This window comes from Cebus imitator, unplaced genomic scaffold (assembly GCF_001604975.1).
Source record: "Cebus imitator isolate Cc_AM_T3 unplaced genomic scaffold, Cebus_imitator-1.0 Scaffold172, whole genome shotgun sequence".
NCBI classification, from domain to species: domain Eukaryota; kingdom Metazoa; phylum Chordata; class Mammalia; order Primates; family Cebidae; genus Cebus; species Cebus imitator.
Genome location: NW_016107487.1, coordinates 3,576,682 through 3,589,893, shown reverse-complemented (window position 1 = coordinate 3,589,893; position 13,212 = coordinate 3,576,682). Strand labels below are relative to the sequence as shown.

Sequence of the window (13,212 nt, the reverse complement as noted above, 5' to 3'; positions counted from 1 at the left end):
GAAAGGTCATTCGAAGAACTTCAAACTTAAAATTTTTCATTCATGTATTTATTCCACAGTCAAAATAAGTCATAATTTAAAGCTATAACATTTTTAAAAGATAAAGGAGAATTTGTGGCAAAGCTGTATTAATAAAACAGACACCAGTCTAAAGTGCAACACTAAGCAGGTGTTCTCTGTTCCCATGGTGGAATAAATACACACAATTACACATAAGATTTCACTGAAGATAGGAGGTGAGGCAAATAACCCTTTGAAATGAACTGCCCAGTGAACAGAGGCAGGTTACAAATAACTTCTTTTAACATCTTACTGCAAAATGCAAAAAATCCCCGAGGTGACTACTAACTCGAAGCCCTCATTTTATGCATATGGCCTTGGCTTCTGTATTCTTTCCACAGTCACATCCAAATCCAGAAAGGCTTCTGCACCCCATGCTCAAAAACGCAACCTCAAGTCCCTGAGGCACAGATTGACATTAATAAGTCTGTGTGCAACTTTCATCCAGAACCTCCAGGGAAATCAGGAGCACAAACACAGAGCACAGCACCGTTTCTTTAAACAATGGCTTTAATTGTGGAATGAGCTCTGACAAGCCATATGCATTTCATAAACAAACCAAAATATCGCCTTCATATCTATTTTTCTTGCATTTTTAAAAATGTTAAGCTATCCAAGTTAAAAAAAAAAAATTAACAATGAAAAACGAAATTCAAAGGGTTTATGCCAAAAAAAACAAACCAGTCCTCTGCAGCCTAACTCATTTTTTGGGCTGCGCAGCCATGTAGAGGGCGATCAGGCAGTAGATGGTCCCTCCCACAGTCAGCGCCATGGTGGTCCGGTAAAGCATTTGGTCAGGCAGGCCTCGTTTCAGGTAGACGGGCACACCATCAGCTTTCTTGAAAGAAAGAATTAACAAGGGCATGGTTGAGAAGAAAAGCATTTTATAATTTTATTCTTAAAAAACAAATTTGTCTTCTCTGTAACTAATTCATCAACACGTGACAGTGGGAAAAGCCCTAATACATAGAATGCTAACTGAAACACTAGTAGATGTTCCTATAAATGTAGCTAAAGCTTGTAAATCCAAAGTTATTCTCCACAATGCTGCCACAGGGAAATGCATGCAAAAAATTACAAATGTCTGACATTTATCATATATTGCTTAACTGGAGGACTGGTGAATTTTTTAAAAGGTAAAGGTAATCAGTAGCTAACAAAGAAGTGCAGGAGAGGCTGGGCACAGTGGCTCACACCTATAATCCCAGCACTTTGGGAGGCAGAGGCAGGCAGATGGCTTGAGCCCAGGAGTTTAATGTCAGCCTGGGCAACATGGTGAAACTCTGTCTCTACAAAATAACTAAAATTAGCCGGCTGTGGTAGTACATGCCTGTAGTCCCAGCTATTAGGGAAGCTGAGGTGGCAGGATCGTTTGAGCCCAAGAGTTCAAGGCTTCAGTGAGCTGTGAGTGTGCCAATGGACTCCAGCCTGGGTGACAGAGTAAGACTCTGTCTTAAAAAAAAAAAGAGGTGCAGGCACAAGAAATGGTCTCCATTCTGTCTTTAAAATGAAAAAAAGAGGTGCAGGCACAAAAAACGTTCTCCATTTAGTTTGGCTTCTGATCATGAGTAGATAAGGTCAGAATATGTCAGGTCAATTAATAGATTTAAGTCCACTTTGTATTTGAACTGCCTTCTTTCCATCACACAGTTAGACCCATTTAATAATCAAATTCCATGAGATATTTAAATCATCATCATCATTTCAGAGACTGGGTCTCACTCTGTTACCCAGGCTGCAATGCAGTGGCTCAATCATAGCTCACTACAGCCTCAAAATCCTGGGCTAAAGTGATCCTCCTGCCTCAGCCTCTGGAGTAGCTGGGATTACAGGCACATAACAACACACTTAGCTAATTTTTTTGTAGAGACAGGGTCTCGTTATGCTGCCCAGGCTGATCAAGCAATCCTCCTACCTTGGCCTCCCAAAGTGTTGGGACTACAGAAGTGAGCCACCATACCTGGCCTGTTTAACTCAAATTCTGCAGTGTCCAAAATCCCTCTCCACTGCACCCTGAGATCCCAAATGCTCTCTCAAACCTTACTTATCGGAAAAAAAGAAATTAAACTGATCAAAACTAAAGTGCTCTATCCTCAAGATGGGTCTGAATCTGGACATACTTTTGAGGAGGAGGAAGCTACCTTACAGCAATAGCAGTAGCAAGCACTGTCACTCCCATGGCACCTAAGATTGGGTCAGATAGAATTTGCAGGTAGATTAATAATATTTTAAATTCCGATTCTGGCTTCTCTGTTGATCTGCAAACCTGTAAGCTCCTCTTCTACTTTCAGCAACAGCTTAGTGAATGTTAATATCAAGCAAGCAAAAACAATTGGGAAAAAACTCACTGCCAAGTCACTGCATGTGTCACAAAGCCAAATATGTATATATTGAACTATTCAGTTATACAGGCTATTGCTTCTTCTATGCAATAAATGATCAAGTGCTATTTATGCCATTTCAAAACACTCATACCCTTAAATACTAATGAGGAAAGTAACCACCCTCCCCTCTTTTATCAGTATCTATCTATATAAAATATTTATCTACATAAAGTTCTATTCAGTTATGTCTCAAACTAAAATCAAGAGACTACTACTTAAAGAAAAAGGAGGAGGTTGGGTAGTAAACCAGATTAAGAATTAGTTTCGGCCGGGCGCGGTGGCTCAAGCCTGTAATCCTAGCACTTTGGGAGGCCGAGGCGGGTGGATCACGAGGTCACGAGATCGAGACCATCCTGGTCAACATGGTGAAACCCCGTCTCTACTAAAAATACAAAAAATTAGCTGGGCATGGTGGTGCGTGCCTGTAATCCCAGCTACTCAGGAGGCTGAGGCAGGAGAATTGCCTGAACCCAGGAGGAAGAGGTTGTGGTGAGCCGAGATCGCGCCATTGCACTCCAGCCTGGGTAACATGAGTGAAACTCCGTCTCAAAAAAAAAAAAAGAATTAGTTTCATAACGGATTTTTTAAGCCTATTTATTTCACAGGTTTCTCTGTTATCTAGAGTATCTTCCCTCACCTGGAAAAACTTCTGCAGCTCTGGAACTCTGTTTTTCCCAGCATAATCATACACTGTGGAATCAGAGGTCACTTTAGTTGGTGTGGCAAATATGATAGGTGGTGCTTCTGTGGGAACCACAGGCTTTAATCCCTGTAGGGAAAAAAAGGAAAATGGCAAGTTGAAAGTATGTCTGAGCAGGCTCTGTGAAATAGTGAGGGCAGCCATTCAACCACAAGACAGGAAGTCAGTCTCTCTCCAACTTTCCCAGAGCAAACCCAGTAAAGAACCCCCTATCGTAATGATTACAGGGGGCGGGTGGGGATCAGGGGGACGACAACAAATGTCCAGTCTGAGCTTCCAGAAATACCTAGTATCTTCTTAGCAAACCAGTAAAACATTTATAATCTGTTATGAACCTTTCATTAGCTTTCATGAGGGATCTGTCTGCCCCTAGAGCAGGCTTCAGAAACTTTTCTAGACATACAATAAAGAAAAATTCAATGCAGAACAGCCTCAGTGGTTTAAAACAAACAAAACTTGCCTTTCAGGACCAGAAACAAAATCAAAACAAAAAAAAATTTTGAAATGAACTTTTCAGCATAAAGAAACCATAAATTGAGAACACATACAGTAAAAATTTAAACAAGGTGGAGTGGGGAGTACTGACACATGCTACAACATGGATAAGCCTTTAAAGCATTATGCTGAGTCAAAGAAATCAGCCACAAAGACCACATATTATATGACTCCATTCACAGGAAAGTCTAGAAGGGGGAACCACAGAGACAGAAGATACAGAGCATAGATTAATGGTTGCTTCTGGTGAGGCCTGGAGGCTAGGGAGGTAATAGTTAAAAGAAGGTACACAGGTTTCTTTTTAGGTGATTAAAACGCTCTAAAATTAACTGTGGTGGGAGTTGCATATATCTGTGAATACACTAAAAACCCCTGAATTGTACCCTTTAAATGGGCAAATTGCATGCTATGCAAATTATATCTCAATACAGTTGCTTAAAAATAAGGTGGCGGGGAGCTCTGGTTTTTTATCTGAAAGGAGTAAACCTACAGTGACAAATATACAGTTATCCAAAATAACCTGCAAATTGAAATAAGGAGCTAAGAGTTATAAACCAATAAAAATCATCCTTTTATATTACATTTTAAATAAGAAAAATAAAAATTTAAAGTCAGAAAGCAGAATTCAAGACCAGCCTTTTCCTTTTACAGACAAAGAAGGAAACCTCTTGCCCAAATATAGTCATCAGTCCGCTGATTCTTGTCTCCAAGAAATCTAAATTTACCTGTAATTGACAGGGCCTATTATAAAGATTAGATATTGAAAACCTCAATGCTACTCCCACCAGGCAAGCATTAGATGAACATGTCAATACAAAAAGCATTAAAGTAAACTTGGCTTCTATTTCTTCTGACACAGTACAGTAAATGGGAATGAACCATGGCCTGTTTTCTGTCATGTATTCATTCATTCAACATTACTGATCACTTACTTTATACTAAAAATACACAATGAATAAGATAGCCACAATTTCAGCCACCATGAATATTAATATTACAAATCAGCAGCAGCTAGTATCTATTTAACCCTTGTAAAATGTCAGTATCATGTTAAACATTTCACATGCATTACCTCACTTAATTCTAAAAGCAACCCTATGAAGATATTACTATTCCCATTTTGCAGAGGAAAATCCTGGAGAGAGAATAACTTGACTTAGATCAAATAGCAAAAAGCAAGTCAAGTTTTCAAACTCAAGCCTCTCTCAAGTCCAAAGCCCTGGCTGTTAAGTATTCCACAATTAACACCCCATCCTCCCATCAACTATTGCCTGAAAACAACCCATTTAAAGAGAAAGTTTGGTGAGAAAGATGTTGGCTTACATTTAGAAATATAACACACTCAAAACAGAGACTCAGAGGCATCAGCGAGGGAAACAGGCTCTACCGAGATAAAAAAAGGCTAACAAGGATCATGGTTTGAACTGGATGAAGAATATCAGATACTCCTTTATATCATTCCGTGAGCACACCACATTTCCTCCTTGAAATGATCATTTCTTCTTGAATGCAAAAATGTAAAAACCTTTTCTAACAAGGATCTCCAAAAATGGTTTGAAAGTAAATTTATGTTTTGACAGGACTAATGTGAGAGTATTTTTTGAAGGGATTCTATTTGTTTTGTCCAACCATTCAGCGATTCAAAACTACAGCAAAGTTTTTGAACAATATCATCTGAAAACAGGCAAATGAACCAGCTAATTTTAAATTAATTCCGTATTTCCCTTTATATTGCAAAAGTTTATAGAATTGAAGTTACCTATAATCTCATTATCTTATCCCATTAATTGTTATAAATAAATTGTACATTTTCCTCCAATGTTTATTCAGGTTTAGTAACTTTATAGTCACAGTGTAAAATCCTACTTTTTTTTTTTTTTTTTTTTTTTTTTTTTTTTTTTTTTTTTTTTTTTTTTTTTTTTTTTTTTTTTTTTTTTTTTGGTGTCTTTGTCTCCTTCAGACCTGTTCTGATCTTAGTTATTTCTTGTCTTCTGCTAGCTTTTGAATTTGTTTGCTCTTGCTTTTCTAGTTCTTTTAATTGTGACATTAGGGTGTTGATTTTAGATCTTTCTTGCTTTCCCTTGTGGGCATTTAGTGCTATAAATTTCCCTCTAGACATTCCTTTAAATGTGTCCCAGAGATTCTGGCACGTTGTGTCTTTGTTCTCCTTGGTTTCAAAGAACTTCTTTATTTCTGCCTTAATTTTTTTATTTACCCAGTAGTCATTCAGGAGCAGGTTGTTCAGTTTCCATGTAGTTGTGTGGTTTTGAGTGAGTTTCTTGATCCTGAGTTCTAATTTGATTGCACTGTGGTCTGAGAGATGGTTTGTTATGATTTCTGTTCTTTTGCATTTGTTGAGGAGTGTTTTACTTCCATTTATGTAGTCAATTTTAGAATAAGTGTGACACAGTGCTGAGAATAATGTATATTCTGTTGATTTGGGGTGGAGAGTTCTGTTGACGTCTATTAGGTCCACTTGATCCAGAGCTGAGTTTCAGTCCTGAATATCCTTGTTAATATTCTGTCTCATTGATCTGTCTGATATTGACAGTGGGATGTTAAAGTCTCCCAGTATTATTGTGTGGGAGTCTAAGTTTCTTTGTAGGTGTCTAAGAACTTGCTTTATGAATATGGGTGCTCTTGTATTAGGTGCATATATATTTAGGATAGTTAGCTCTTCTTGTTGCATTGATCCCTTTACCATTATGTAATACCCTTTTTTGTCTCTTTGATCTTTGTTGTCTGTCTTATCAGAGAGCAGGATTGCAACCTGTGCTTTTTTTTTTTTTTTTTTAATTTGCTTGGTACACATTCCTCCATCCATATATTTTGAGCCTGTGTATGTCTTTGCATGTGGCATGGGTCTCCTGAATACAGCACACTGTTAGGTCTTGACTCTTTATCCAATTTGCCAGTCTGTGTCTTTTAATTGGGGCATTTAGCCTGTTTACATTTAAGGTTAATATTGTTATATGTGAATTTGATCTGTCATTATGATGCTAGCTGGTTATTTTGCCCATTAGTTGATGCAGTTTCTTCATAATGTCGATGGTCTTTACAATTTGGTATGTTTTTGCAGTGGCTGGTACCTGTTTTTTCTTACCATGTTTACTGTTTCCCTCAGAACTTGTAAGACAGGCCTGGTGGTGACAAAATCTCTCAGCATTTGCTTGTCTGTAAAAGATTTTGTTTCTCCTTGGCTTATGAAGCTTAGTTTGACTGGATTTGAAATTCTGGGTTGAAAATTCTTTTTTTAAGAATGTTGAGGGATCGATCCAGGATGGCCATTTAGGAATAGCTCAGGATTGCAGCTCCCAGTGAAAGCGCAGAGGGTGAGTGGACACCACATTTTTATTGCCCACAGACTAGGAAATCCCCAGGCGGAGGAGCCTCATGTGTCGCCAGCGCGGCTGTTTCGGCCAGCGCGGCTGTGTAGGCTGGCGTGGCTGCTTTGCCCTGCGCAGCTGCTTTGTCAGCGCCCCAGTGTAGCGGTTCTCTGTACAAAATACACTGGTCTGGGTGCCCGTTAGGCTGACGATTGGAGCCACGGGAAGTCGCCCATTCATCTGTTTAAAAAGGGGACTGAACAGGGAACCAGGACAGTAGATTCCATGGCAAAAAAAGCACCATGAATCTCAGTGCCGCTGTTTAAGCCAGCGCAGTGAGTCGCCACACGGGAAAACACACAGATCTTGGCGCCTCTTCAACAGGCGACTGGAACACCAACTTAAAAAAAAAAAAAGGCNTTTTTGGAGACAGAGTCTCACTCTCTGTTGCCCTGGCTGGAGTAGAGCGGCACAATCTCAGCTCACTGCAACCTCTGCCTCCCGGTTTCAAGCCATTCTCCTGTCTCAGCCTCCTGAGTAGCTGGGACTATAGGTGCATGCCACCATGCCCAGCTAATTTTTGAATTTTTCAGAGACAGGAATTTGCCATACTGGCCAGCGTGGTCTTGAACTCCTAACCTAAGGTGATCCACCCACCTTGGCCTCCCAAAGTGCTGGAATAACAGATGTGAGCCACCACACCTGGCCCATTATGCTTTTTTTTTTTTTTTTTTTTCCCTTGAGCCAGGTTCTTGCTTTGTCACCCAAGCTGGAGTGCAGTAGGGTGATCCTGGCTCACTGCAGCCTCCACCTCCCAGGCTCAAGCCCCCCAAGTATCTCCACCTCCCACCTCAGCCCCCTGAGTAACTGGGACTATAGGAAAATGTCACCACACCTTGCTAAATTTTTAATTTTTTTGTAGCAGGTCTGGCTATGTGGCCCAGGCTGGTCTTGAACTCCTGGGCTCCAGAAATCCTCCCACCTCAGCCTTCAAAGTGCTGGGATTACAGATGTGAGCCACCAGGCCCAACCTCATCCTGTTTTTGTTTATAACAACAAGTTTTTCAGGCTTCCACAGTCTTTGTAACTATCAAATTTACTCTTCTCTTTTTGAGGCAGGGTCTCACTCTGTTGAATTTAATCTTCGGAACAACCCTGTAAACGAGGTATTATCAGTCCATGTTACAGGTGATTAAAACAATGCTCAGGGATCCCTTAAGAAAGATGGGATTCAAACTTATGTTTTTATTACACCATACTATCAACAACTCTGCGGTTTTGGTCCCACAGGAAAAGGTAATCAACATTCCTAACATTTCAAGGCAGCTGGATCACTAGCATAGGCTTCTCAAGTATGGAAATGACCAAGAAGCTTTATCTACAGGAGAGGAAGCGGCATAAATCTCTTCACCTCTGCCTACTCCAAGACTGCAAGGACTGTGAGCCTCAAACATGTCCCTCCTCATCACAACAGTGCCATCCTTTCAGGCACTCAAGCCAAAACCTTGAAAATATTCTTTTTTTTTTTCTTTTGATACTGAGTCTCACTCTATTACCCAGGCTGGAATGCAGTGGCGTAATCTCGGCTCACTGAAACCTTCACCTCCCAGGTTCAAGCGATTCTCCTGCAATTCTCCTGCCTCAGCCTCTAGAGTCACTAATTTAGAGAGAAGTGCTAATTTTTGTATTTTTAGTAGAGACGGGGTTTCATCATGTTGGCCAGGCTGGTCTTGAACTCCTGACCGCCAGTGATCCACCCACCTTGGCCTCCCAAAGTGCTGGGATTACAGGTGTGAACCATACCACACCACACCCAGCCAAAACCTTGAAAATATTCTTGACACCTCTCCCTCATACACTGCAAATCCTTTTGGCTCTACCTTTAAAATATATTCAGAATCTGACTACTTCTCACCTACCTCCACCAATTCACACTCAAGTCTAAGCCCCTGGAATTCTACAACAGCCTCCCAACCGGTCTCTTGGCATCCACTCATTTGTTGCCGTAAAATCTACTCTTAATACAGCAACCAATGATCTCATTAAAACAGAGGATGTCACTAGACAGCTCAAACCCTCTGAAAGGCCTATCTCATTGAGCAACCAAAGATCTTACAACGACTTTCAGAGCTCTACAAAATGCATCCCCTTCTTAGCCCCTCTTATCTTTTCATTTTATTTTTTGAGACAGGGTCTTGCTCTGTCACCCAGGCTGGAGTTCAGTGATACAATCACAGTTCACTGTAGCCTCGACTTCCCGGGCTCAAGGAATCCTCCCACCTCAGCCTCCTGAGTAGCTGAGATGAGAATTGTGCACCACATCCAGCTAATTGTTTTAAAAAAATTTTCATAGAGACGGGGTGCCCCTACGTTGGCTGGTCTCAAACTCCTTAGCTCAAACAGATCCTCCATTCTCAGTCTCCCAAAGAGCTGTGATTACAGGCATAAGCCACTGTGCCCCAGCCTAGCTCCACTTCTCATTCCCCTCTTTCTCCCCAAGCCCACTGAACTAGCTCCTAAAACCTCCCAGGAACAGCCATGTTCCCTCTGCCTAGAATGCTCATCTTCACGCCTCCACATGGCTTATACCCTCACCTTCTTCAGATCTTTACCCATCCCTATAAGTCACCTTCTCAGTGAGATCTTTCTGACCACACTTTAAAAAACTGCATGTCCTCCCCCTTACCCTACTAACAACTTACCCTCTTTATTTTTCTCCGCAGTACTTATCACCACCTAACATACTACGTTTTACTTTGTTTATTGTGTCTCCTCCTACTACAATGGAAGTTTCATGAGCACAGGATTTTGACATGTCTTGTTCACTGCTCCTATATTCTAAACTTAGAAAAGCAACTGGCAGAGAAAGCGCATTCAGTAAATAAATGCAGAACGTTCACATAAACTAAAGAAGGCTACAGCTTTACCACAATGTAGGTTTGAATATCTCAGAAACAAAGTCTGATAAATTGGCACTTTATAGCAGAACTTCTACAATTCCCAAAGCACTAAGAAAACAACCTAAAGCTGTTTTAACGTAAGTGGAGAGGCGGCGCATGAGGGCTCACACCTGTGGTCCCAGCAGTTTGGGAGGCTGAGGTGGGAAGATCACTTGACTCAGGAGTTCGAGATCAGCCTGAGCAATAGAGTGAGACCTTGTTTCTACAAAATACAAAAAATTAGCCAGGTGCAGTGGTGCACACCTGTGGTCCCAGCTACTTAGGAAGCTGAGGTGGGAGGATGACTTGGGCCCAGGTGGTCGATGGGGCTGTAGTGAACTGTGATCATGCCACTGCACTCCAGCCTGAGTGACAGAGACCCTGCCTCAAAATAAAAAATAAGTGGATCATAGATCAAGAAAAATCACATACTTTACTTTTTAATACTGAATCTCTTAGCTGCTAATAAGCCCCACCTCCAAGATTCATTAACAGCCATTCAACCTTAACCATGTTTAGTAGTTGAGTCTTTCTGACAGACGATAAGGAGTTTTGTTTCTCTACATCCTCACCAATACTTCTTATCATCTCTCTTTTTTATTCTAGGCATTCTGGTGGATATTAAATGGTATCTCATTGTGGTTGTGATTTGCTTTTCCCTAGTAACTAAAGATGTTAAACATGTTTGTGTGCTTACTGGCCTCTATTTTTGACGAAGTTCAGAGAATTATAAATAAGACGCTTTTCAATCAACCACTGGAAAATACCATCCCAACAACTACTTGCTGTCAAGGTGACTCATAAATCTTTACCCATACTATTGTTACAGAACTACCTTTTCCATATTATGTTATTTAATGCATGTTATTCACTTTACTTAGTACTAAAAGTTACAAAAATCTTCATTATATGTTTCCAGGAAAGGAAAAAGCTGAAGTACTCTTAATTACCAAAGACAGAGCACCTAGCTGGGAGGGCACCTGTCACAATCACTCTGAAATTTACAATTCACATAAAGCCTACACAATATCACTTCTTTTCAACATAGTTTAAGAAATCTTTAAGTAACTAAGAAGTTCAAATTCTCAAGAGAAATGCAATTCAAGAGGAGAGGTACCAGAAATCTGAAAGCCCTATCTATACAAAACTCATCTCAAGGCAATCTCTGCTCTGAGTGCCAGTTTTATTCCCATATGCATTTTTGGTCGAAAAATTTACTTTTTTCTTACTAAGCAACAAAACCTAGATTATGCTAAAGATATATTAAAAGAACATAAACGAGGTGTGGTGGTACACATCTGTAATCCCAGACACTCAGGAGGCTGAGGTGGGAGGATTGCTTGAGCCCAGGAGTTCGAGACCAGACTGCAACACAGCAAGAGCCTGTCTCAAAAAATATTTAAAAAATAAATAAATAAATGAACATTTACTAGCACCAACAAAATAAACTGTGATGTATTTATAAAATGAAATCCTACAGAAGAATAAGAGGATAAAAGGAATTAACTACTGAGACGTACAACATGGATGAACCTCAAAAATATGTTCTTAATAGGCTAGCAGCCAGACACAGTGGTTCACATCTGTAATTCCACCATTTTCAGAGGCCAAAGCAGAACGATTGCTTGAGCCTAGGAGTGGAAGGCTACAGTGTACTCTATGATTCTGCCATTGCCCTCCAGCCTGAGCAAGAGCTGGTTCCATTTACATGAAGTTCAAAAAGGGGCAAAACTATTTATGATGATAAAAGTCAGAATAGGAAGGGGGCTGGGACTGACAAGAGTGTACAAGGCAACTTCCTAGGATGATATAACATTCTGTATATTGAGGGAGGTGTGGTTATACAATGCATAGGTTTGTCGAAACTCATCAAACGGTAATATTTAAGATCCATGCATTGAAGAATACACTTCATAGAAGCAGAAGATAGAAGTGGCCATTTTCCCACACAATCTGTAAAAGAAATAAGTGTAACACTGCTCACTATTCCTTCCTCACAAGTCATTACCAACTTGGTTTCAGTGACACACACTGGTTTCCCTTCTCACTTGTCTATTCTTCAAACACATTATCCTTCTCCACCCTCCCTTCATGTTTCTATACTGTGACTACGATCCAGCCTTTCTTCCCTATAAACTTCCTAGGTAGTCTGCCCAACGGATTCTACTACTGCCTATGGGGTAAAAGCACCCAAGTTTGTTAAACTCCATCTGCTACCATGACATATCAAAAGCTCAACATTTATAAACCCTCAACTCTTCCTTCTCGTTCTCACCCCCCCCAAAAATTGTCCTTCTTATCCTAGATTAAAATAATTGTTTTTGTTTTTAGAAACGGGGTCTCACTATGTTGCCCCAGGCTGACAAAGGGACGACTGGGAGGCCGAAGGCCAGATGTCTTCAAACAGAGGGAGAAGACCTAACCTCGGGTCATACTGGGGACTCCACCAACCCATCCCTTTTAGAAGAAGCAAGACCCCCGAGGGTCACCTTGACCCCTTCCGTGGGCCAGACCGAACTTCCACGCCAGGCCAGCCCCGGCAGGTGAGCAGGTACACAAAGAGGGGCCTCAGTGACCACCGTACGCCGGTGTGGAGAGGCCCCGGGAGGTGCAAGGAGAAATGAGACAAACTCAACCGTGGGCAGAAACCTTCCCCTGGCTCCAACGCCGCGACTGCCTGTCGCCGAGGCTTGCACCCCCATTTCTCCTGTCCGACCTGGCGCGGAGCCACTCGTACCTGTGGGCTATAGGCCTCCGAAGCCCATGCTCCCGCCAACTTCTGCGTGAAGCCACTAAATTTGTAGTACATGACGCCTGGATTCCGGCTTCCCGCATCCGCTGCTTGCGCGACCGCCCCAGAGAAGGACCCCGCCTCCCCGGCTGTGGTCCCAAGACTCAGCGCAAAGACCCAGCGCCGGGACTAGGGCTGCCCGAAGATCGCCTAACTTAAAACCTGCCCACTTAACCAACATTGGGGAACCAAAAGCCAGGGTTCTCAAGACCACGAAAGGCAAAACCAGCTCTAAGAAAGCACGAAAAGGCGCTGTGGCAGAGTCTGCAGGAAATATGAAGTTCCTTCCTTCCCCCCAATTAGATTTGGGCAGTGCCACGACAACTCAAGAAATGCGCAAGCGCTTCACGGACTAAACCCGGCGGACTAAGCCTGGCAGCGTCGGAGTCAGGTGGGGCAGGCTCTGGCAGGGGCTGGCTCTAGGAGGGGCCGGCTCTAAGAAGGGCGGCTCTAGGCGGGGCCTGGGAGGGAGAGGGCGGGATTTGTGTGTGTGGCCTGGGTGGAGGCGGGGCTACGT

At 41.9% G+C, this 13,212-nt stretch overlaps 1 protein-coding gene across 1 annotated transcript; it reads right to left on the bottom strand.

Moving 5' to 3' along the window:
- Positions 1-26: 26 nt before the first annotated feature.
- LOC108315514 (cytochrome c oxidase subunit 7A-related protein, mitochondrial) lies at positions 27-13,028 on the bottom strand. The gene is made up of 3 exons (XM_017544874.2): positions 12,642-13,028; positions 3,082-3,213; positions 27-898 (listed from the first exon to the last, which is right to left on the bottom strand). Exons 1-3 carry the CDS (start codon positions 12,711-12,713, stop codon positions 761-763), a joined length of 342 nt encoding a protein of 113 aa, XP_017400363.1. The 5' UTR covers positions 12,714-13,028; the 3' UTR covers positions 27-760.
- Positions 13,029-13,212: the final 184 nt, after the last annotated feature.